Source organism: Magallana gigas, chromosome 7 (genome assembly GCF_963853765.1).
Source record: "Magallana gigas chromosome 7, xbMagGiga1.1, whole genome shotgun sequence".
In the NCBI taxonomy this organism is placed as follows: domain Eukaryota; kingdom Metazoa; phylum Mollusca; class Bivalvia; order Ostreida; family Ostreidae; genus Magallana; species Magallana gigas.
The window spans coordinates 39,982,788-40,009,349 of NC_088859.1; the positions used below are offsets into that span (position 1 = coordinate 39,982,788).

The window sequence follows — 26,562 nt, forward strand, 5'->3', positions numbered from 1 at the left end:
GGGGCTGATCCCTTAACTCCTTATAGGGGCTGTTTAACAAAATTTTCAAAATTGTATATTATTTAGTACATCATTCTGAGTATCTTTCCTTCTATACTGCATTTCAAAATATTTTTCCTTTTTTAGATAATGGTGATCAAAATTCTAGAATTTTGGCCTCTAAAAACCCCTTATTACGTAACACATGATTAAATCATTACATTGCTTGGATACATAACTGTAAGATAAACATATTTGCTTCTATAACCGTTCACAAAATATCCCTCAGTAAATGGCTACAGATAAAAGACTTTAGAGCCCTTGGTCCCCTAATTTTAGGGGCCAGCCCCTTTTTCTTGATATCAAATAAAAGGTCATTTAAATCTCAACGCATTTTGTTCAACAACTGTTTAGAAATGCGTTACCGTTCTTGAGATATATGGGAAAGAACGTTTCAGGGGCTGATCCCTTAACTCCTTATAGGGGCTGTTTAACAAAATTTTTAAAATTGCATATTATTTAGTACATCATTCTGAGTATCTTTTCTTCTATACTGCTTTTCAAAATATTTTTCCTTTCTGAGATATTGGTGATCAAAAGTCTGGACTTTAGGCCACTAAAAACCCCTAATTACGTAACACATGACAAAATCATTACATTGCTTGGATACATAATTGTAAGATCAACATATTTGCTTCTATAACAGTTCACAAAATATCCCTCAGTAAAGGGTACAGATGAAAGACTTTAAAGCCCTTTGGTCCCCTAATTTTAGGGGCAAGCCCCTTTATCTTGATATCAAATGAAAGGTCTTGTAATTATAAACTTTTTTTGCATTACATGTCTTAACAATATATTTTTCAGAAAAGAGATAAACTAAGAAAACCATGAAAAATTACGACGTTTTTTTAGTCTCAATTTTCGGGACCAGGCGAGCTTTAACGCCTTTTGAGCATGACAAATATGAACTCAATATTTTTTACCGTTAAGGAGGAGATCCCTGGACAAGCCGACCTCTGAAAATCGCTAAAACGTCATTTTCTCAAGAATGGAAATGACGTCATCAAAATAAAAAAATGTTTATTAAGTTCGGATTAATATCTATTAGATCTGAAAGTTTCACGAAAATCGGTTCAGTCATTTTCGAGAAATCGCCTGCACAAATTTTGTAAGAAAAAAAAATAATAATAGGGAAAAAGAAACCGAACGAAAACAATAAGGTCTTCCGTTTGAAAACGGAAGACCTTAACTAGACACGATCTCGTTGCAAGCAACGATGAGGTCTTCCGTCCGTTTTTTAGAAGGAAATGACATCATCGACTTAAATTTTCGACAACAAAACATGACATGGAGAAATGAGTGAAGCATCGATTCTTTATTGTATCGCTTTTCTCTTACTTTGCTTTTTTAAATACTTGCATTTCTTCCATTTAAGAGAAAATAATTATATTGTTAGGATATATAAACGTATTATACCTTATCTAGCTTTAATAACCTTTCATAAAATGGCTTTCATTAAAAGGCTAAAGATAAAAGATTTTAGAGCCCTTTGATCCCCTAATTTAAGGGGCTTGTCCTTTTTACCTGGAATCAAATGAAAGGACATTTAATTCTGAACACATTTTGACAACAAATGTTTAGAATTTCGCTACCGTTCTGGAGATATATGAGAAAGATAGCTTTAGGGGCCGATCCCTTATTTCTTTATAGGGGTTGTTTGACGAAATTTTGAAGGTTGCATATTGTTAAAAACATCATTTTGTACAACTTATCATCTGTTCTGCAATTCAAAATATTTTTCCTTTCTGAGATATGGCTGATCAAAATTTTTGACTTTTGGCCCCTAAAAACCCTTAATTACATAACACATGGTAAAATCATTACAATGCTTGGATACATAACTGTGAGATAAACATATTTGCTTCTATAATTTATTACAAAATATCCCTCGGTGGGGAGCTCTAGATTAAAGAATTTAGAGTCCTCTAGGTCCCTTATTTAAGGAGCCAGCCCCTTTTTTTACGTATCAACTGAAAGGTCATTTAATTTCTAAGACATTTTGTTCAACGAGTGTTTAGAAATTTGTCACCGTTTTTGCGATATCTGAGAAAAAACGTTTTAAGGGTCGGTCCCTTATCTCCTTATTGGGGCCGCTGAACCAAATTTTGAAGCTTGCAATTTGTTAGGTATATCATTATAAGCATCTCTTCTTCTATACTGCACTTCAAAATAGTTCTCCTTTTTAAGATATAAGAGATCAAAGTTTAGGACTTTTGACACCTTAAAACCCCTAATTACGTAACACATGATAAAATCGTTATGCTGTTGGGCTTTATAACTGTAAGATAAACATATTTGCTTCTATGATTTATTACAAAATATCCCTCGGTGAGGAGCTATAGATTAAAGTCTTTAGACCCCTCTAGTTCCCTAATTTAAGGGACCAGCCCCTTTTTCTTGATATCGGCTGAAAGGTCTTGTAAATCTTAGCTTTTTTTACATTACATGTTATAACAAAATATTTTCCAAAAAAGAGATAAACAAAGAAAAGCACGAAAATTCACGGCGCTTTTCATATCTCAAATTTCGAGCCCTACCGAGCTCTGGCGTTTCTTGTGCTAAACAAACAGGAATGGTTTTGTTCAGATAAACAATCTTTTTTCTATCATCCCTGAAATTTTGAAATCAATATCATTTGTAGTTTAGGAGAACACCCTTGGGCAAACCAACCCCCTAAAAATCCTTAAAACGCCAATATCTCAAGAACGGAAATGACGTCATCAACCAAAATTATTTCCGATAAGGTTCAGAACATAGTTGGTAAGATCTAAAAATTTCGTGCAAATCGGTCAAGCCATTTCTGAGATATCGCGTGCACAAAAAGTGGTAAGAAAAAAAAGAAGAAGAACTAGACACGATCTTGGGTCTTCCGTACGATTTTTGAATATATTAGATCAAACTTATCAATTCAAAGATAAAACCGTACATCTAAGCGAAAAAAAGTAAAAAAAAATTTTGTGGCACTCGGGGCTTGAACCCGGGTCGCCTTGGCCATGTCCACGACTCTATCGACTGCGCTACTCGGACTATCGCTTCAGAACTTTGACGCTTAGTTTCTCGAGAATGCCTTGATCGTTTTTTAAACAAATTACATATTTTAAATCAGTAAGAGGGTCACTATCAGGTGTAAAAATTTCAAAAAAAAAATGTTAAAAAATTAAAAAGTCGAAAAATTCAATTTTTCAAATTTCCTTCCGGTGACGACCGGAAGTGACGGCTGACATTCTTTTGACCGAGGTGCACCAGAAAAATGATAGATCTATCATCTCTGAAAGTTTCAGCCCTATATCTTTTCTCGTTTTTGAGAAACCTGACAGACAAAATTGACTTTTAAAAATCGTTTATTGACGATAACTTCTGACCGGAAGTGAATTTTGAAAAAATCTCAAGGGGATATAAACTTCAGACAGCGAGGCATCATCAGTATAATTTTGAAGGAAATCGAATCAGCCATTTCCGAGAAATCGCCTGCACAAAATGTGTAAGGAAAAAAAGAATAACTAGACACGATCTCGTTGCGAGCAACGAGTGGGTCTTCCGTCCGATTTTTGAAAAGATTAGATCAAACTTATCAATTCAAAGATAAAACCGTTGATCTAAGCAAAATTAGTAAAAAAAAATTTGCGGCACTCGGGGCTTGAACCCGGGTCGCCTTGGCCTGTCCACGACTCTATCGACTGAGCTACTCGGACTATCGCTTCAAAACTTTGACGCTCAATTTCTCGAGAATGTCTTGATCGATTTTAAAACAAATGACATATTCTGAATCAGTAAAAGGGTCACTATCAGGTGTAAAAATTTCGAATAAAAATATTTAAACAAAAAATTCGAAAAATTCAATTTTTCAAATTTCCTTCCGGTGACGACCAGAAGTGACGGCGGACATTCTCTTGACCGAGGTGCACCAGAAAAACGGTAGATCTATCATCTCTGAAAATTTCAGCCTTTTATCTTTACTCGTTTTTGAGAAACCTGACAGACAAAATTGACTTTTTAAAATCGTAAACGGACGATAACTTCTGACCGAAAGTGTTTTTTAAAAAATTAAAAAAATTGTATCAGCTTTATATAAAAACACGTTTATATTGAAAATTTGAATGAAATCGGTTGAGCCACCTCTCAGAAATCGTCTGCACAAAATCGGCAAGAAAAAAAAAGAATAATAAGAAAAGTGAAAAAGAAACAATAGAATAATAGAAGGGTCTTCCGCTGAAGACGGAAGACCCTAATAATAATAGAATTGAAAAAGAAACCGACGAATAATAGAAGGGTCTTCCCCTGAAGACGGAAGACCCTAAAAAGAATCCGAAGAATAACAATAAGGTCTTCCGTTGGAAACGGAAGACCCTAAAAAAGAAAGTCGACAAAAACAATATGTCTCCCCTTTGAAAGGGGAGACATAATAATGCCTGTTTGGGATGGCAACAGTTAAAATTGACATCCTTCGAAAACCGTTGTCAACCGACGCAAAGCGGAGATCGACAATATTATTTCGGGGGTGTCATTTTTCCACTGTTATCCTCCCAAACAGACACAATTTATATAGTATTCATTATCAATGATTTCACAGCACGTCGAAAATTAAGATGATCCTTGTGGAAATAAATGAATTGCAATAAAAAGACAAATAGAAATGATCCTGATAATTATGAAATATTTTTTCTTAAGCAGTCGAAAATTATAATTTAAATTTAATGATAAAAATTTTAAAATCTTATTCAAGTATATCTCTGTTTGAAAGTATTGTATATTTCTTTTAATGACAAAAAACTTGCACAAATGACCAATTCAATTGGCAGGACATATTTTCAGGCTACAATCTTCATGTCAGGTTTAAGTGAAAAAAATGTATAAAACAGCTATTCAAATCCTCCTCTATTGGAAAGTAATGCATCAACCGTTTTTCTTCCAGTAACATTGAACTTGCACAAATAATGACCAAATCACAAGCCAGGGCATATTTTCTGGTTACAGACATTCTTTGAATTAAGGTATATGACGATCATACATAGTTTCATCCAAAGCTTACTTTTTGATACATTTTTTATAAAAACATCAGCCATTTTAGTTTAATGGTGAAGTATTTTTTGTTCTCTCTTTAAACACTTGTTTTATTTTTATCCCGGATAATTAAAACAAAAGGCTTATGAGCCACATCGCTCACCCGAGGAACAATAGGTATGATGAAATCAGCTTTATGGAGTCATAATACAAGCTATCTGGACAATGTACAATAATACATTTAGATCCTGTTAAAATAAAATCCATTTTCACCCATGGATATTCTTATACTAGTATTTATAATCATTCATTTAGTCTCTTTTCTAAAAGGCTGAGTTGAGTATTGTTTATATATAGAATTTAAACCTACATTAAACTCTGAATCCCTTATAAGGCAAAAGAATTGTCCAGAAGCCAAAGTCTAAACAAATATAAAGAATCATATGGCTGAATAGTTTCCGAGAAGAATTTTAAAATTTTACTTAATATATTCCTATGTACATGTAAAACTTTAACCCCCCCCCCCCCCAATTGTGGTCCCGGGGTCATGAGTTTTCACAATTTTGAATCTACACTACCTAAGGATGCTTTAACACAAGTTTCAGCTTACCTGGCCAAATGGTTCTTGAGAAGGAGCCTCAAAAATATTCAATAATTCCTCATTATCTCCCTTTTTAAAAAGACGTAGTCCTTAATTTTAATATTTTTGAATTCCCTTTGCCTAAGGGTACCTTGTGCCAATTTTTGTTGAAATTGCCCAAGTAGTTCTTGAGAAGATGTTGAAAATTTGAAAAGTTTACGGACAGACAGACGGACGGACGACAGACAAAATGTGATCAGGAAAGCTCACTTTAGCTTTTAGCTCTGGTGAGCTAAAAAAAGTATTGTATCAAAACATAGTCATATTTTACATTTCGAAAGTATCATGAACCAGGAAAGTTTTTTATTGGCTAAAGAAAAACATGATTGGTAATTCTGAAGAGCACGGAGGCAATACAATTTATTGATATTTTAATGTTAACCTGGCAATATTGCTGAAACTTAAGATTTCCTTAGAAACTTGTAATTAATGTTTCATATGTTTGAAATGTCAATCCCCGTGGTTTAACGTTAATAACAACACAGTTATTTAATTTCCAATTCTTATTCTAATAATTGCTGGTGGATTCGGTTTTAGCACAGCAGATTGGAATTTTCTATAAACAAAACCAGGTGTGGGCTGAAAAACAAACTTCCTGAGTAAAACTGATAACACAGTTTTCATTTCCATCATTGAAAACTTGTGGCCTATGCACATATATGGTCCATATGAGAAAGGGAGAAACGTCATTGGAGCAACGCTTTCTGCTTCCAAAAAACGGCCAGGATCAAACTTGTCTGGATTTTCCCAATTTAATCTGAAAAATAATTTTGATGTTATATTTACATGCAAAGTGAGATCGTTATCAAAATATTTTATGAATAGATTAATAGGCCCTCTACAAAACACCAGTAATTGATTTTGCGGGTGTGTGACTAATCTTATGTTTATAAGATTATACAATAAACAGAGTATACAGTGTAAATTTGCACTAGCAGATGATCATCTCAATTTGATAGCTTTGATTTCACCAACAGAATATTATGTGCATGTGCATTTAGTTATTAAAAAGTAGACATGTCTACAATAATGTTCAAAATCCTTTAGCATATAGTTGTATCAGAGACATAAATAACAGAGATTGGCAGCTGATCGAAATCAAGCGAAATCCCGCGGTCCCTATTGTAAAGTGTTCCCAGTTTAAATCAGTATATCTTTCTAATAAACATTTATATCGAAATATAAACAGCTAAAACCTATTACCGAAACATTCAAAATATTATACTTTCATGAGTTTATATAATATAAACAATATTAAAAGAGGAGTTTCAGGAGGCAGTTGGCTACCCGTCGTCCGAGATTTCGCCGATGTTTTGAAGCAGGCCAATGTATTTTCTATATAATAATATTATTTTTTAATTTTTTGATTCAAAAATGTCTAGAACCTATGCACACTTTTCATTCAAACAATAAACTTTTGGTTTAAGATCATTATCTCAGTTCACTAAAATGTAGTTCTCCAAGTAAGGTTGGTCCGTACCATTTTTCAACAACAAAACACGCTAATGGCGGAGTAGCCAATCTCTGTTATTTATGTCTCTGGTTGTATGCATTAGTTTGGTGTGCAGCAAACGTCAGTAAAATATGTCAAGGAAAAGCAAATACGTTGTTGACAGGTTGTAGTAGTTTGGGGAATGATGCGCGGAGAAAGAACATGGACTACTTTGATGGTTACAGTTCAAAGCAAAACGGCAATTTCTGTCAACCTTTGCCAGAGTGGTTTTATTCCTATTCCAATGATGATATGATTTATTATTTACTTTAACAAAGTCAACAACAAATTTAAGAGAGAGTTCACAAAGGACTGGTGAAATATTACATATACATCTGATTGTCTGACCATATAAAACGTCCGTCACACATACTGAGATAAAAACGGACATTCTTGTTAGTTGGTACACTTCCTTGTAAATTGCCCGTTATACCCTTAGCGTGTTTATGAGATCAGACATATGATTCAGAAATTAGAACTATAAACTACAAAGTACGTAAACAATATAACCACCACCATCGTGCCTTAACCAATCTGGTCTATAATAAGGAACTTGTTTCAACAAATGTTTTACAGTGCACTGCAATAATTTTAGTTGGAGATAAAATAATAAACCCAATATTGTTCTTTAAATAGACAAAATAACATCAAATTACATCATAACAGTCATGACTGCAAATAGGTACTTTAAAAAACAAAGTATCCGAGTGCATTAAAAGTTTGAAAAAAAAAGCCTTAAAAGATTAATAAGGAGAGATTAACATTACACCAGTGATCATACGTCAACTCAAAATATAAAGTTACAAAATGCAGAGGCCGAATAGACCATAGAGCTTAGCCTGTGATGAATGTGTTCATTTATAGTTATTTAATTATTCAACAAAACTGGTTTATAATAAAGTTGAATATTAAAGAAAGGGAAGTTAACGCAGCTGATGAAAGATGTGGGTGCAATGGTTTTTAAACAAATTGATTTTGGCATGTTAAAGTACAAACGAATGATATAAATTGAGATTATTGGTAAAAAAAAAATGCGTATAAAACTAATTTAAATTTCAAGATCAAAACTTGTTTGTCCGTTTATAAGCAACTGACTGCTTTTTCTACAGAGTCAATTGAAGTTTTACATTTTATAAGCACACACTACTAAATATAATTGTTTATCACAAAACTCTACCTGAATGAACAATGGTGAAACAATTGACATCAAACACATTTTTCTTGAAAAAAAATCCTTGAGTGGTTTTAAACAATAAATCAAAGGCCGGAACGGCCACAAAGGCGTCGAACTGCCATTTAATTCTTTTATATAGAATGATATCAATAATTTGAATTTCTGTTAATTTAATAGTCGTATATCAAATAATTTTAGACATAGAATAGAGAAGTATATGAATTATGTTTTGTGCTGCTTTAAAAACAAAAATTAATTTATTTCTTATAAAATAGGTATTGGTGCTTTTACAATTCAATAACTCATTATGGTTACAAAATTCGAAGAAAGGACTAAGTGCGCTTTTATGCAATTTTTGCCCCCCAAAATCAAAGTTCTAGAAAGAGCTTTAAAATAAGGTGACAGATAGTTAAAATCACATAATAAAGGTGTAAAAGATTATCACCACAGTGACGTCATAATGTAGAAATGACGTCATGAATATTGCATTATTTTGATAAATTGATGTTTTGTGGCACAATATGGGTGTTTTCCGATGATTTTTCGACTGGGAAACATCGAGCGCAGGCTTGCTCAAGTACCATTTTTTAGTATGATATGTATACCTATCTGAAGAAAAACATATGTTAAAATTGCACTTGAGCAGACCTGCGCTCTATACTTCCGAATGCAAAATATAGAGCAAAAATGAGAATATTTTCATTTATATGCAACTTTGCGGGAATTAGGTCATTAAGGTGACGTCATAGATAAAAAAGCGAGTGAGCAATAATGGCTAAAATCAAGATTAAAGTTATAGGCATCCTCTTAACAATGATTTGTGAAGATTTCATTTTTATACGATACTATTTAAAAATCGGTTGAAATCGGGGGCAGATATTTGACCATACCGCACATAGTCCTTTCAAAGATCAAATAAATTATTTTCTTTAAACAATTTTCACAGGTTCATGATTTGAATACATTAACAGTATGTCCCCAATTATAATAATAAAACATACTTTTATTTATTTCAATTCCCGTTTGAAACAAGATTCCCTATGGTACGGTTGTTTACAAACAAATCCACAACACGTGCAATCTAAAAACTACATTATCGTGTTTATTTTTAGCAACAAAATCACTATATACGTTTATCGCTTACATTTATTTTGGAGACCGTGCCCGATAACAAATAAATTTACATCGCAAATTTTATTTCTATCGGACACGCTCTCCAATTAAAATGTAAGCGATAAACTAAAATAATATTTAGTGAATTTTTACACCTGATTGTATTCATCCGCCATTTCTTGATTAAGCAAATTTATACTTATGGAATGAGTTGTCAATAACCAGGTAGGCAATGGTTTTTTGTACACAATTTAGTTTAATAAATGGAATAAAAATCGTGTAATACGTTTAATACTTTAAGGAACTTGTTTCTTATGCGCATTTAAAAGGCGGTTCAGTGCATGAATTTGGACGATTGCCAATCCAGACGATCGCTAGAAGGCTGTCGAGCATTAGCTCGACGCCTTAAAAAAAACCTTCCTAGACAATTTAAAAATGAAATGTTATTTTGGAATATCATGATTAAAGGACATCTTGCATAAGACGTTTGCGCAAAATATTGATCACATTGACATGGGGGGGGGGGGGGGTGGCTTTGCAATTCACTTTCACAGAAACGCTGTTTCTCATTTTGACAAACATGAATACCCTTTGAACACACCATGCAAAGATATGTTGATATTACACATTCAATCAAATCATGTATGAAAAGTAAAACAGTATAAAATTTAATGAATATATACATGTGTATACAAACAGGTGACCTGCAAACTCACTTTTAATCATGATTCAGGATATATACAAAAAAATATCAAGATTCTCTACTCAGTAGTATTATCATCTTTTCTTCTTTGCTTTGCTTAATTAGTTTTTGTCGTGTTTTTTTATTAATTTACAAACAATTATTAATTTTGCCTTTTTGTTTGTATACTTATTTTTTTTTCAAATGGTGTGCATTATTCTGGTAAAGCGATTGTTATAAACATTCATTGTCAAGCTAACACAAAACAGAGTATATGATTTTACACAAACAGTTCACTTCAGTCATAATAAATTTTTTAAGAGGTATTAATTGGAATGTCAGCAAGAACATTTTTTTAAAGCAGGGTAGTTATTCCCTTTCTTTGTTTCAGATGACAACTTTTGAAATGAATAATGATCTCATTGTCTTTTTTCCATCATCACATAGAAAGCTCACCTATGGAGAGCACCAAAATGCAAGCCCACTATTGTTCCTTTTGGAATGTGGTAACCGTTCAAATTGTCATCAGCTAATGCAGTCCGGAATAGCGTGGGTATTACTGGGAACAATCTATAATGTACCAAGGTCGCATTTTAGAACAATTATGAAGTATTAGCAATATTCGTCGGCATCAACAAAAGCACAGCACCAGATTGTGAATATACGAACTTAATTATAGCAATAGGTTTTCAAGGGAAATATTCAGTGTCTAAAACTACTATGCAAACAATTTATCCTCAAAAGTCATGATTCGTCCGAATCAGAATTATTTGTATTCTTATTCAAAATACAATTGTCTAACTGACTTTATATATATATATATATATATATATATATATATATATATATATATATATATATATATATATATAATGTGTTTAATAATCATAATACAATAATTTTCTATAACTATAAAACATGTATCTTTTTTCCATTAAAATGCGCATTAATACAATCATACCTCTGTGTTTCTTTAATAACGGCAGTTGTAAGTTTCAATGCATCCAAATCTTCGTGTGCCAGAGTTTTATTTACATCTTCTCCCAATACAGACAGAATTTCCTGCCGGACCTTTTCCTGTAGGTCTGGTCTCTCCGACAGCTGCAGGAGAATCCAGGTGAGTGCCACACTAGTGGTCTACAAAGTACCGTATTAACTATAATTCTTTTATTACACACATAATTGTGTGAATAAAGAAAAATGGTCACTCTAAATATATGGGTTTAATTTTTCAAAAGAAAAACAATTTTTTTTTTTTTTTACAAATTTTGAATTTGTTTTTCTTAATGGTAAACAAAGCAATCGTAAAACACGATGAATATGCGTTTCATATATAAATATGATATGGAAAAAAAAATATCAATAACATCAACCAGTCCATAATCATTCCAGGTCAAAGGTTTCACAGAAACCCTCGACTTAGGAAGGCGACCACAACGCATTTGTTTGTGTTTCATTTTTTTAATCTAATCCTATCACCGTTGACTATCATTGCTCTTGGTCTATAAATATCATCCACAAGTAGTTATACTTATGTTGATAGGAAATCGAATCAAATATATACTGTGGAATCATTAAAATTCGTTGGAGCCAATTTTCGAGGGTTGCTTAAAAGGTTCGTGGGGATTTCGTTATTTCGTGGAATCCCTTATACATACAAAAGAAAATATGACATGATAACTCTTAACTAATAATTCGTGAAGGATAGTTATTCATTGATGAGAGGTACCCACGAATTCCACGAAAATTGAGCCTCCGCGAAATCTGATGATTCCACAGTATATATTTTTTAATCTGGCCCATGTCATGCGTTTGAACATTCTGTGCTCATCTATGTGTACACACGACATTTGAAATAATCATAGCAGGTCACAAGGTCTTAAAATGCTTGTGGTTTTGTGAAAAACATATACAGTTAAATAAAACATAATAAAAAATTATTTGAATTTAATAAGATTCTTGATTTGAGATACATGATACATATGTCTTAATTGCAATGCTATATTTTAACGATAATCGACGCTTCAAATGGGTAAACACAAGATGGTAAAAGGTGACCTACATCAAATCCAGCCAAAAGAAACCCGAACACATGATCAACCAGTTCTCGTTTTGAAAGATGAGTTCCTTCGGCATCACATGCTGTGGTCAGCATAGTCAATATGTCTCTTTTAGAAGATTCTGAAACATTATGTTGTACATGTATTGTAAACAATGCCAGAGAATCACAAAGTAATTTATTTGATTTTTTGGATACGAATAAGAACTGCAAACAAAGACAAAATTTGCAGAATTAGACATAAGCAACATAGACAGACGACTAACATTATAAAAGGTTAAGTTTTCTTTAAACTCGAACTGAATATTATTCCATGCCAATTACTTATTTTTAGTTACAATTCCAGCTATCACAGTAAATTTAATTCTTTATTAGAGAATATTGTAAAAGACCAAATGTTTACAAGCTGTCTGAGCCCGTGTCAAATCCTTCAGAAAATGGTATTTATTTCAATTATTTTCGATGCAGTCGGTTCCCCTTGGTTGTTTTTCTAATCTGATCCTTTGTACCAAAATGTTTCATCAATATAAATTCTGTTATACGTCCATTTTACCATCTTTTTTCTGAATAAAATTAAGGAATAAGGAATCATTCTTTGAGTATTAAGAGGTGATAATTTTGGTCAGGGCGTGGTCAAATCAAATAAAGTCCGAATGGCTTTATGAAAGATTTTATGACGCCTCGGTCGAAATTATCACCTCAAAATACGCAAAAGAATGATTCCTTAATATATTTTTATAATTTTCAGTAATTGTATGATTAGATATCAGGTTGTTGACGTATTTATCTTTTTAATTATGCAATCCTGCCTGCACCCTAACAATACGAATATATTGGACTGTGCATTTCAAAATCGATTCGTAACGTTCCCACAAACAAAGACACTTAAATATGTCAATAGAGGTATGTAAACCTCTGACGATTTGTATTTTTGTGTGTTTATTCTGTCCCTCTTATACCAAATGTGCCAGATTAATAGTATTTGGTTTGAGTGAATTAAGTAAACTGGAACTGAACTTAATTAGATCTCCATCTAAAGAGAATGGATAACATTGTCTTGTAAAAACTACTAACTCGGATTGTTCTGTTGATTCCTAATTATCTTCTCTGTTAGTTCTTTTGTAAACTGAACATCTTTGTTCATCTTCCTTCTAGCTTTAGTGGGGAAGTACTTTGAAAAGGGCAAGAAATCCAAAAATCTAAAACAACAAAATCATGAGATGAAGCCGAGACTAAAAAGGTTTCAATGCACTTTGTTTTAGCAAATAAAAAATAACATGGATATAGCATACATTAACTCCCCGATTATTACATTTAGAATACTATTTTTCAATTCATTACTTTGGACCTGCTTTGTTTCAAACATTTGAAATTTCACGTGCAGGATCGCCTCTCGCAAATTAGATCATTATTTTTTATGCTTTAAACCGTAATTGTTTAACTGTTACTTAACTATTTATCCAAATCATGTATTTCAATTAAGTTTATGACCAGGATTAAATTTTAACACTTGTACAAAAATAGACCCCTTATTATGAATTTTTTTATGACCATACTTGTTCAATCTCATCCTCTATTTAATTATAAATAGTTCAACATTATAATCATCTAACTAATTAAAATTTAATTGGATTATTCCGTTGTTTTAAACTTCCAGTGTTCTAAATTTTAAGACAATGTATTTTTATGTCAAATATCATGCATTTCTCAAGCGTCATCAAGCGTACTGAAGACCAGATTGGAATGGATTTCTGACACACTGATGACATTGACTACTTTTTAAAAAACATTTTATGTATCGCAAAACGTTTCTCTTTATTGATATTTAATGTATTCATTCCATTTATTGCTAGACCATGGACTCTGGGAGTGATGTAAGCCTGTCTATTTTCTTTTCGGCCATTTAGTCTTGTAACAAGCTTTGTTAAACGCAAAAGCTGTGCCTACACGAATCTCTGTGCATGATTTACTAGACACCAAAAAGTCAATAGTTACATCATATCAAAAGTCCACAGTCTTGTAAGGAAACTTTGATGAATGATCCCTGAAAATCTGAATTTAAGTTTCCAAAGACAGAGCAAGACAAAAAAAACCAAGGAAGCGGCCAGCTACAAATTGTGACTTTAGAAAAGGAATATAGACTAATGATCAAATTAATGATACTTTTTTAATAATTTAGTAAATATTTCAGCTCAATATTAATAGCAACAGATGGAAAGCTGTCAATGTGACAGCAAATTGGATTCTCTTTTCAACAGTATGGATCCATAATGCACTTGCCAACACTGAAGTGATTAAGCCCCTTTCACAATTGGCGCACGACAACTTTACACAACTTTGCGATCGAAATTTTTGAGCTTCGCACGAGCTCTCGCATACGTTGCACGAGCTCTCGCATTTGTTGCATACGTTGTACTGGTCGCATCAAGTCCCCTCTGAATAGTGGACATGCACACTATTCAGACGCGACCAAACGCGATCCAAATTATCGCAGTGCAACGTTTTACAACGTTTTATGTACTCGCAAGAGTGATACACGATTTATAAAGATCGTAAGATAAATCGCTGGTGTTTATGCGTCTGTTTTGTGACCGTGAAACTGTTGCTCAACGTGTCCCATGTAATCATGCAACGTTTTACTATCATGGCACGATTTATCAGCCTCAATATGCCATGCTTTGCTACTAATATATATACCCTGTATAAGTATCTCTGTTTCAAAACAAAATCTACAATAAACATTTATTGCATGATGGTGAGGGAAATACATGTATGAAGATTTATTCCCTCAAGAAAAATGATATTTCCCGAGGGCTTCGCCCAAGAGAAATTTGTTTTTTTCTGGGTAATAAATCTTCATATTCCCTGAACATTAATGCAATAAACGTTTTATTATACCAAGCAACATATGATTACACAAAATACGTTGATTTCTAATAATGTTTGACTTTTCAACAGTCGCAACATGAACGTCGTGATTGTTTGATTTCCCATGTAACTGTCTCACATTCTTTCATAAATCATAGATCGTTAAGTTGGTTCTGAGATATCCAGAGAATCATAATGATTAAATATTTTTGATTTAATCTTTTTTGTCTACATCGTTTGCTCATATCGGCTTTTTCATTCCTATGACATCGCCCTGTCACGTGACTATCTACACCAATCAGATATAATAGAATAATCATATTGAGGTATAATAATACATGCTGCTGCATACCTGTATCTTCTTGGGTGGCATCTTTTCTCGCTTTCAACTATGTCTACTGAATATGGGCGGTGTATATACCCCCTCCGACTCGCGCGATCATTCGTACCATGGAACGCATAATCGCACGTCCAATCATATTGGCGCACGTTCAATCGTCCGATCACCCAGTCTCTCACGCGTTCCTATCGTATTATCTTTCAACAGTTGCTTTCATTGTACAACGGTCGCATACAGACGCAAGATTCAATGCGTTTACATCGCACAACGCTCGCTTAGATCGTGCGAAATTCGTACGAATACTTTTTTCATATGCGATTATTTCGGCAACAATTAACGATTCATATCTAATTTTTTCGGTCGCACGAATATTTGGTCGCTTCTGCTCGTGCGCCAATTGTGAGAGGGGCTTCATCAATACATATCTAGTGAAATGGTGCACCTTATATGTTATTGGAGTTATCCGTACAACAGGGTACCAAATAAGCGATATTCTGCAAGAAAAGGACCACTTTCAACAGCTGGTATTTTTTTTTTTCATAAATTATCAAAAATCAAAATCCAAGTAATATGCACATCTGATATATGTCCAATTGATATAAAAACATCAACTTCCTATCTTGTACTGCAAGAGAAGTTATCCATACAATAGGGTACCTTTTTGGCATCCGCCCGCCCGCCCGACTGCCGCCATTTTCACCATTTCAAAAACAGGATTTTTCCTTTGGAAAACCCCGTTTAAGAATAAGTAATGTGAACTAAGATTAAAATAAGTGGTTTCATATAAATCCTTGCGGTAAGAATCAATCTGTGATAGTACAAAGATAATAGGCTTTTATCATACATGTGTAAGTAAATCGAGTTTTTGAGCAATTGAAATTATCTTGTCTAAATAATCTTTCGTAAAACACATCCCAAGTGCAGAAAAGAAATTATTCAACTACATGGGCAAATTTTTACATTAGAATAAGTTGCTTTCTTTATGGAGGAAATATTTACATGTAAATACAAGTTCTTTTCAGGAAAAATAGAACAAATTAAGCAAATTAATTACAATACAGAAATTTTAGCTTTCAAAATCAACATATAAATCATTCATAAACATTTTTTTAAAATAATCATTATAAAGTCATTAACTCAACTTGTTTATTGATTCATTTCAATTCGTTTCGAAACTGAGTATTAATTATTAACAGAAATAATACTCTTTCAGTTTTTATTATCAGAACATCTCTTGTTTCAATAGAAGAACGTGCTCATTAATTCCCTTGGTTGCAGTTTCGCAACCCTTAGCACCATCAAAGAGCACTGAGTTTCACGTTTCATGAGGCTATTTAAGATGTAAAATTAAACTGATTAATGTTAATTTACAAAGTAGCATAAATTTACAAAGTAATTGACTATCGAACTATAAATGGTTTTACTTCGTTTCGATTAGTTAAAAGACTTGGGTTAAATAACGGATATACTAGATAGATTTGAAAAATTGATTTAATCATCTTGGGATTTTCGAATCACATTTTACATCATGATTGCTTTTAACAAAAAAAAATAAATAAAAACATTTGTTTTTAATACCAGAGCTGGGTCAAGATGGTTTCTGTATTCGCTAAAAAAAAATATGGCTTCTAATTTGCTGTAGTTTGTAAAGCTCTATAGATATTATGTCAATTATTTGCATTTGCGCAACAAAATCAAACAAAAGGCCCATAGGCCACATCGTTCACCAAAGCATCAATAGTCCATGATAAAACAGCTTAATGGGGTCATATACAAAATTTCAGGACAATGAAGTGGAATAGATTCTGAAAAGGAATTTTGAATATTTCACCAGATATTCTTCCGTTTCTCATCAACTCCTTTTTTGTAACAGGATGAATGTATAGTCATATTACATACTAAGCATTTGCAATTCTCAAGAAGATCTTAATTATTTTAAATATGGGATATAAACCTATATCAAACTATGAACCCCTTGAATTGTCCCGGGGCCTAAGTCTAAATAATTTTGAAGAACAATGTCAAAATGCTTGTAAATATAGTCATTTCATGCATATTTTTTTACAATTCTATGCTTTGCTTTGGTATGATATTAAAATGATACGCTATGAGTTTTCAATGCAATGCTATGAGATTTGTATGCTATGCTATGAGATTTGTATGCTATACTATGAGAAATTGAAATGAAGGGCTTAATGATGTGGTATGCTATGCTATGCTATGGTATGCTATGAGACAAAGCAAAATCCTCTGAAATGCTTTTATCCTATTTTCCATTATTTAAGTTGGGTCCCTTTTAGATGGTCACCATCTCAATGATGTTTAAGTTCTTTTCCTATGTGAAATTTACCCCTCCCCTTCAATGTGGCCCAACCCTACGGCTGTCCCTAAAGATTATGATTTTGACGAATTTTAAAACAAGAGGCCCAGGGGCCACTTCGCTCATCTGAGCCTTAACTCTGATCAAATTAGCATTACAGTATCGAAATCAAAATATCTTTACAACTAAGTACAGTAGATCTTGCTACAAAAAAATTGAAAATCTGCCAATTTTTATCCACATCTTTTTTTGGTAAATACCAAGCTCCTTTTGTTGTTCTACCTCTAAGAAGATTTTTCTCTAATCCTATATACCCCCCCCCTTTTGTGGCCCCACTTTTCTCTAGGGAATCATGGTTTCATCAAACTTAAACCTGCATAAGCTGAGGTTTCAAACAAAGTACTGAGTTTTGGACTGAAAACTTTCCAAGAATATTTTCAAAGATTTTCTCTATATATTCCTATGTAAAAATTCAACCCGCCATTGCCGCCCCTCCCTACCCCCAGGGACTATGATTTTGCAAAATTGAATTTATACACTACCTGAGGATGCTTCCACTCATATTTGAGCTTTCCTGGCCTAATAGTTTTTGAGAAGAAGATTTTTAAAGATATTCTCTATATATTACTATGTAAAAATCCATTCCCCCATTGTGGCCCCGCCATACCCCCAGGGACTATGATTTGAACAAACTTGAATCTACACTACCTGAGGATGCTTTCATTTTAATTTGAGCTTATCTGGCCTAATAGTTTTTGAGAAGAAGATTTTTAAAGATTTTCTCTATATATTCCTATGTAAAACTTTATCCCCCTATTGTGGTCCCACCTTACCCCCAGGGACTATGATTTGAACAAACTTGAATCTACACTACCTGAGGATGCTTTCATTTTAATTTGAGCTTATCTGGCCTAATAGTTTTTGAGAAGAAGATTTTTAAAGATTTTCTCTATATATTCCTATCTAAAACTTGATCCCCCTATTGTGGCCCCACCCTAACCCCGGGGATCATGATTTGAACAAACTTGAATCTACACAACCTGAGGATGCTTCAATTTTAATTTGAGCTTATCTGGCCTAATAGTTTTTGAGAAGAAGATTTTTAAAGATTTTATCTATATATTCCTATCTAAAACTTGATCCCCCTATTGTGGCCCCACCCTACCCAGGGGGGCCATGATTTGAACAAACTTGAATCTACACAACCTGAGGATGCCTCCACATAAGTTTAAGCTTTTCTGGTCAAATAGTTTTTGAGAAGAAGATTTTTGAAAAATACCAACAAATTTTCAATAATTCTCAATTATCTCGCCTTTAAAGAGGGCGTGGCCCTTCATTTGAACAAACTTGAATCCCCTTCACCCAGTGATGCTTTGTGCCAAATTTGGTTGAAATCTGCCCAGTGGTTCAGAAGAAGAAGAAGAAAATGTGAAAAGTTTACAACGACAATGCCGCCAACAACAACGCCAACGCCAACGACGACGACAGACAACGGACAAATTTTGATTAGAAAAGCTCACTTGAGCTTTCAGCTCAGGTGAGCTAAAAACCCTACCTGTAGATGCTTCCACACATTTAAGTTTTAATGGCAAATTGGTTTTGAGAGGACTTTTGAAAATATACTCTTTATATTTCTATATCAAAAATAAACCCAACCCCCCCACTATTGTGGCCCAATCCTATCCCCATGGGATCATGATTTGATCAATCTACACTACCTGAGGATGCCTTCACACATGTTACAGCTTTTCTGGCCAATTGGTATGTGAGAAGAAGAATTTAAAGTTTTCTCTCTATATTCCTACGTAAAAATCCCCCATGGTGGCCCCAGCCTATCCCCTAGGATCATGATTTTAACAAAATTAAATCTACATTATCTGCGGATGCTTCCATTTAAGTTATATCTTTTCTTGCCTATCAAATTCAGAAAGATGATTTTCAAAGTTTTTCTCAATACCTTTCTATGTAAAATATTAAATCCCCTATTGTTGCCCCACCCTACTTCCTAGGAATCATAATTTGAACAAACTTGAATCTACACTACCTGCAGATGCTTTGATACAACAGTCGGCTTTGACACAACAGTCGGCCATCATACCCCGGGGATCATGGTTTGAACAGTGTGAATCTACACATGTACTACATGAGGATGCTTCCACACAAGTGTCAGCTTTTGATTTTTAAGAAGCAGATTTCTGAAAAATGCCAACAAATGTTCAATAATTTTTAACAATATCCCTTAAAAGATTGCAGGACACAGCCCTTCATTTTAAATAATTTGAATCTCCTTCACCCAGAAATGTTCATTTGCATTTTTGATTGAAATCGGCCCAATGAAGAAAAGGATGAAAATTTTAAAAGTTTACAGACAGACGACGGACAAACAGACGCTAGACAAAAAATGATCAAAAAAAGCTTTCAGCTCAGGTGAGTTAATAAAAACTAATTAAAAACCGGGTCTGGTCTGGGCTCATTCGTTTGTTATATGTGAATACTACTACATTTCCATTTTCAGTAATACATGAAAACATATACAGGTCACGTGGGTGTTCAAGATAAACATCTATCTATTCTTGTATAAATTAGAAAATAAATCATCACGTCATCTTAATAAATAATTCACTTTAATTTTGGGGTATTGTTAACACATTTGTTTGATTTTCAAAACATGATAAATTAAAATTTTATACCCATATTTGATATTTTCTGATATTTTGATTGTATCGTTTTCAATATTTGATAATTTATACCATTTGTCATCAATGCTTTGCAATTGATAGAACACTTTCAACATGCCCAGTCCTTGCTTAATTTATACTGCGAGTATGTTTATTGCATAACTGATAAATTTTCTTAATAAATTTATTCAAATTTTCCGTTTAAATTCATATACTGATACCGTATACATACGTAATGATTATATGGTTGTTTAATTTGCTAATATTTCATAATAAACATTTAGCAATATATCAGGTTCTTGGATGAAACAAAGGATGATTCGAGCTATCTAATGACAGATTATGTAGTGTAGCCTTTTCCCTGACCTACCGATGTAGGCCTATATTGACTATGCAGAGAATTAAGGGTAGGTCAGGGACACAGGCTTATGGTTTTTAAAAAAAAAATAGACTGACTTGTTTCAAAATAACACCTTGTTGTCATGTTGTTATTAAGTGCAAAGAATTTATTTGTTCTCAAATTCCTCAGACTTAAGTGCATGTATTTCTTGAACATTCAACTTTTAAATTTTCATCAAGTCTCTGAATATTCGCTTAATTTTTTTTTCAACAACAACAAAGAAAAAAGAGACTAGAAAAGGCAAGCGGTTATGCATTCATGATGATTGGATGTCAACAGTTTTCCTATTGTTCAGACATTTTAGAAACTTCCAATATTGGTTAATGATTAATTTTTCGATTTTCATTTTCAAAGTGTCAAAATAGTATCCAAGGAATAAGTAATTTTTCATTTCATGCAAGGTTTCACATTCAATTAATTTAGATCGAGAAACTATATATTTAAAAGTTTTTACCTTTTCAGTTGCTAATGTAGTAATTAATAACCTAACAATCATAAATTATGCAACAGAACAGGATGGGTTAGCCAATTACATGCACAACTGAGTCATATAAAATACCCACGAGAATCAACACTCAACTCTAAAAGCTTGTTTTTCTATTTTTGTTATAATTTTCTTGGGTTATAAAATCCTGGTTTATCTACAATAGATAATGCAGCTCTAAATATAAATTCATGTGATACCTCAGTATGTAGTTGATTTGGTAGAATTATATTCAAACTTCAGTTTACAAGTAAAACTCGTTAAATTTTTTAATTAATTACATAGATGCATATAGAACTCTCATTAATAGATATTGGAGCTATATAGGTAATTGCCATGGACATTAAACGATGATGAATTACCATTACAATTAATATATTTCATTCTAGTGCATGAGTTAAGGTTTGTGCAGGTTGTGTGACAAATTTTGCAATGCAGATGTTCTCTTGTCTAAAAGATACATATAACATAACAAATAAGATAATTGGCATTGGCTATGCATGAAAGTGTAAAGACGGAAGCTTCAGAATTTTTAATTTTTATGACTGGGTGAGAAAAGAAAACTACATTAAATGTTTAATTGTTCATGAAAACCTACGTATCATGTTTTAAATTGTAGATTTTGAAATAAATCTAATGTGGTCATTAATTCTACAAAGGGTATAAATCTGTAAAGAAATAAGGAAGTTGGTAGTACCTGTATATAACAAGTCCTCGGTAAAAATTTCCTGTGTCAAAGGGTACAAACCTATTTATTTTCATTTTACACCCCTCATAGCTATTGAGCTTATTCAGAAAATAGTACTCCTTAAAAGTTCATCGAATCTTTATGGAAAGCTATTAATAACTTGAAGAACTCTGAATATAAATGAATACCCTTCTCTGACACCACTAACAATGGATCGTATCCCATCTTCATCCTCCGAGGAGGTTGGACTTTTTAAAAAGTCCGTGTCATAGCCAAATCCACATTTACAGATAACATCTAATGTCTGTAAAACACAAATTATTAAGAGAGAAAGTTTTATATAAAAAAAACCTAACCTATAGTAAACATAGGTAACAGAGATTACGAAGCTCAGTGAGACAAGGCATAAACTTTATGAGGCATTATCTTTATAAGACCACCTTTATCATATTATTTAAAAATCATAGTTAATGATCTTGGATATTCATGGATACTGTTTTGACACAACATCGTATATCATATGTTTAAAAATAGTATGATAATTATATGTTAATTTCATACAGTATTATTAAAGATACAATGTTTATCAATACAATAATATAAAATATAATATTGCATCCTATGATACTTACAATAAATTTCATTTCATACAATATAATACTGTAATAAATAATGATATTATGATATTGTAACATTTAATATGACATTGACTCGTGTTATACATTATTGTATTGAATCACATAATACAATATAATAATATCTAATACAATATAGAATAATATGATACTATCATAATACATCACAATATCATAACATGATATTAAATTGTAAAATATAGTATGATATTGTATTGTATGATATTGTATCATATTTGATATATTATTACTTATTAGGTTAGTAACTTACTTACTACGGAAATATATTGGGTTGATCAATCTCATAGATGATTGATCAACCAAATATATTTCTGTAGTGAGTCAGTAACTAACCTAATAATTTAAATGTTTTGTTTTCCCGAGGACTATCAAGCAACATATTTATTCACATATCATGATGATCTACGCAAAGCTTGTACAAGATGCCTTACCTCTCGTCCAATTTAACTCATTTAAACTCTTTTAAATTTTCAATCTCACCTTTCAAATACTCTTTAAAAACCTTTGCTTCACCCATGTTTACTTACAATGTTTTGTTCATATTCAATTTTTAATGTTTTCTCCCTTTCCTCAGCAGATATTTGAGCAAATTTCGACGCTGTCATTTTGTTCTGCTCCAGACAAAACAATGTGACGTCAATATTCTAAGGGCAACTACTCTAATTTTAAAGAATTTCAAAGGGCAACTACTCCAAGTACTTTAAGAATTTACAACATGCGGTTTAAAAGTACTATGAAATGTCGAAATGAGTAAACGAAGCGTCGGCCTATGACGGCCATATTGCCTAATATTATTTCTCACCGAACAAATTTAGAGATATATGAGGCAATCATGTGCTATGTTTAAACTAATGAAAGTGTGACATTTCAGTTCAAGGGAAAACAAAATATGATATTGTATCATATGATTCAAAATAATTTGATAAATCATTGTATCATATCATATGATACAATATCATCTGATATAGTAAAATATTATATAATACACTATCATATTATACAATATTATCATATGATACAATATTATATATTACAATATCACATAATACAATTTCTTGTGATATAATAATATATTATATAAACAATATCATATTATAATACAATATCGTATTATATTAAATATTATACAATATTGTATCATATGATACAATATTATATTGTGCAATATACAATATTATATTGTGCACTATAATATAAAACAATATCATTCGATACAATAATTTATTATACAATATCATATAATGTTGTATAATAATATACAATACTATACATAACAATATCATTAAACAATATTAAATCATAATGTACAAAAAATTGATACAATATCATATTGTATCATATAACTATTCATACGATATGATATATTGTATCATATTAAACAATAGTGTATCATATCATAGAATATTATATCAAAGGAATCATGTTATATCATTTAACAACAAACACCTCTATCAAGCAGGTCTGAGTGGGGTAGGAGATTTTTTAGCATCATTGACAATAGAGTTCAGGCTCTGCGTCTGAAGCTACCTCTGCAATTCATTTATATTATAGTTAAATCAATTATGCAAACTATTATCTATTAAACATGTGACCTGTTCCAAAAACCTAAACTTCATCCAGCATCCGAAACCTATGGCCAAGATTCAGCATTCAAACCTGTATCAGTATCATAAGACGCATCGACCATGCAAGTTTGATGAAGTAAGGACTGCTAATAAACAAGCATTCTGAGAGTATTGCATAAGCAATACATGTCCCCTAACGGTTTGTCGAAATTGTGAAAACAATGCACTGTTATGCAGAATATCGAACCCGAACATTAAAAAATTGGAATATAAAAAATTAATTTTCTCGAAAATATGTCAACCAGATGCTACAAAAGTGTAAACTTGATCTGTACTTTGACATTTTGAAACTGTTCAGCAAAGTTCATATTATTCCTCAAACGCATAAAGAAAAAAAGTGTGGAAAACTGAAGTGGGACGGACTGACGGATGCAGAGGAAAGCTATGGTCCCCTCTGTTGAAAACCGGTAGGGGACTAATAAGATATAATCATTAGAGGGCACATGCTCCAATAAATTTAACCAGCTCTTAACACCTTATCCTTCTCCAGCATCTGAAACCTACATGTCAAATTAAGCGTTCAAGCCTGTCAAATGCATCAGTATCATAAGAGGCAACATCCATGCAAGTTTGGTGAAGTTAGGATCAGTAATAATTAACTGAAATATGTTTTTTAGCATCCTTTATGGAGATCAGGCTCTGCATCTGAAGATACCTCTGCCATTTATTTACATTAAAGTTTCATCAACTATGCAAGTTTGAAATAGTACTTATATCTATTAAACATGCAACCTGTTCCAAAAAAACAAAACCTCAACCAGCATCCAAAACCTATGGCTCAGATTCAGCATTCAAGCAGGTCAGGTGCATTAGAATCATAGAACACATCATCCATGAAAGTTTGGTGAAGTTAGGACCAGTAATAATTAAGATATAATCATCAAAGGGCACCTGCTCCAAAAACTTTATCCAGCTCTAAAAACCTTAACCTCCTCCAGCAACCGAAACCTATGGCTCGGATTCGGCATTCAAGCCTGTCGGGTGCATCAGTATCATAAGATGCACCATCCATGCAAGTTTGGTAAAGTTAGGACCTGTAGTAACTTAGAAATTGCTATCAATGGGCACCTGCACCAAAAACTTTAACCTGCTCCAAAAACCTTAACCTCCTCAAGCATCTCAAATTCATGGCCCAGATTCAGGATCCAAGTCTTTCAAGTCCATTAGTAGGTCCAGATGCATTATCCATGCAAGTTTGGTGAAGATAGGACAAAAAATAACTTAGATATAGGACCTGCAACAAAAACTTTAACCAGGTCCAGACGCCAACACCAACGCCGGGGGTATAGCATAAGCTCCCCCCCCCCCCCCCCCCCCCCCCCCCCGACTTCGTCTCGGTGAGCTTAAAAGGTAAACATGCTTAATGATCAAGTATTATAGACTGACCATTGTTTGGAGGTTTTTTTGCATTTCCACATCTGAATAACCTGTATTGGCACTCTCCTGTAACTTCTCCCATTTTGCACAAAGATTGATAGCCTTTTCTTGAAATACAGGAATCATATCTGATAAAAGAACAAATTATTAATAAGTATTATTCATACAAATACCAGCATCTCTGATTTCATTTAAACATATATTTTATTATGTAAATAATCATAACTGGATTGAGCAGGATTCAGGCATTGCCGATGTAAAAAACAATTGCCTTCTCCAGAAGCATGACTCTCACAATACTACAGTACACAAGCTAAAATTATCTTTGATTTGACAATGTCTTTTCAGGTTCATCGTCTGAATTCAAATTAGAGGACAGAACAGATCTAGAGGAAAACATAGGTAATCATAGATTACTAAGCTCACCGAGACGGAGCATCACCCTTATGAGACATCACCTTCATAAGACCACCTTTATCATTTTATATGAAAATCATACTTTATGATCTTGGATATTCATGGATTCTGTTTTGACAAAATATCATATATCATCTGATAAATTTTTTTATGATAATCATATGTTCACATGTTAATCAATACAATGATATAAAATTAAATATTGCATCATGTCATATTTATAATATATATCATATAATACTGTAACAATTAAATAACGTAATAAACAATAATGAGATATGATATTGTAACATATGATTGACATTGTATTGTGTTAAACCTTATTGTATTTGATCACATAATACAATATCATAAAATATAATACAATATAGTATTATATTACAATATCATATTACATAATACATCATAACATTTAAACATGACATTATATTGTTTAATATAGTATGATATTGTATTGTATGACACTGAAACATATTTGATACATAATATGATATTATATCATAAAATAC

At 32.6% G+C, this 26,562-nt stretch overlaps 1 protein-coding gene across 2 annotated transcripts in view; it reads right to left on the reverse strand.

Annotated features, from left to right (window-relative positions):
• Window positions 1-5,088: 5,088 nt before the first annotated feature.
• LOC105338167 (cytochrome P450 4F8) overlaps window positions 5,089-26,562 on the reverse strand; it is a 29,260-nt gene continuing 7,786 nt past the window's right edge. For both annotated transcript variants that reach the window (XM_034457834.2, XM_066066121.1), the window contains 7 exons: window positions 25,646-25,764; window positions 22,167-22,282; window positions 13,275-13,399; window positions 12,204-12,322; window positions 11,103-11,278; window positions 10,598-10,711; window positions 5,089-6,437 (listed from right to left, as the gene is read on the reverse strand). In XM_034457834.2, the coding sequence (XP_034313725.2) occupies window positions 6,170-6,437; window positions 10,598-10,711; window positions 11,103-11,278; window positions 12,204-12,322; window positions 13,275-13,399; window positions 22,167-22,282; window positions 25,646-25,764 (1,037 nt within the window). In that variant the 3' untranslated portion in view covers window positions 5,089-6,169. The remainder of the gene's footprint in view (window positions 6,438-10,597; window positions 10,712-11,102; window positions 11,279-12,203; window positions 12,323-13,274; window positions 13,400-22,166; window positions 22,283-25,645; window positions 25,765-26,562) is intronic.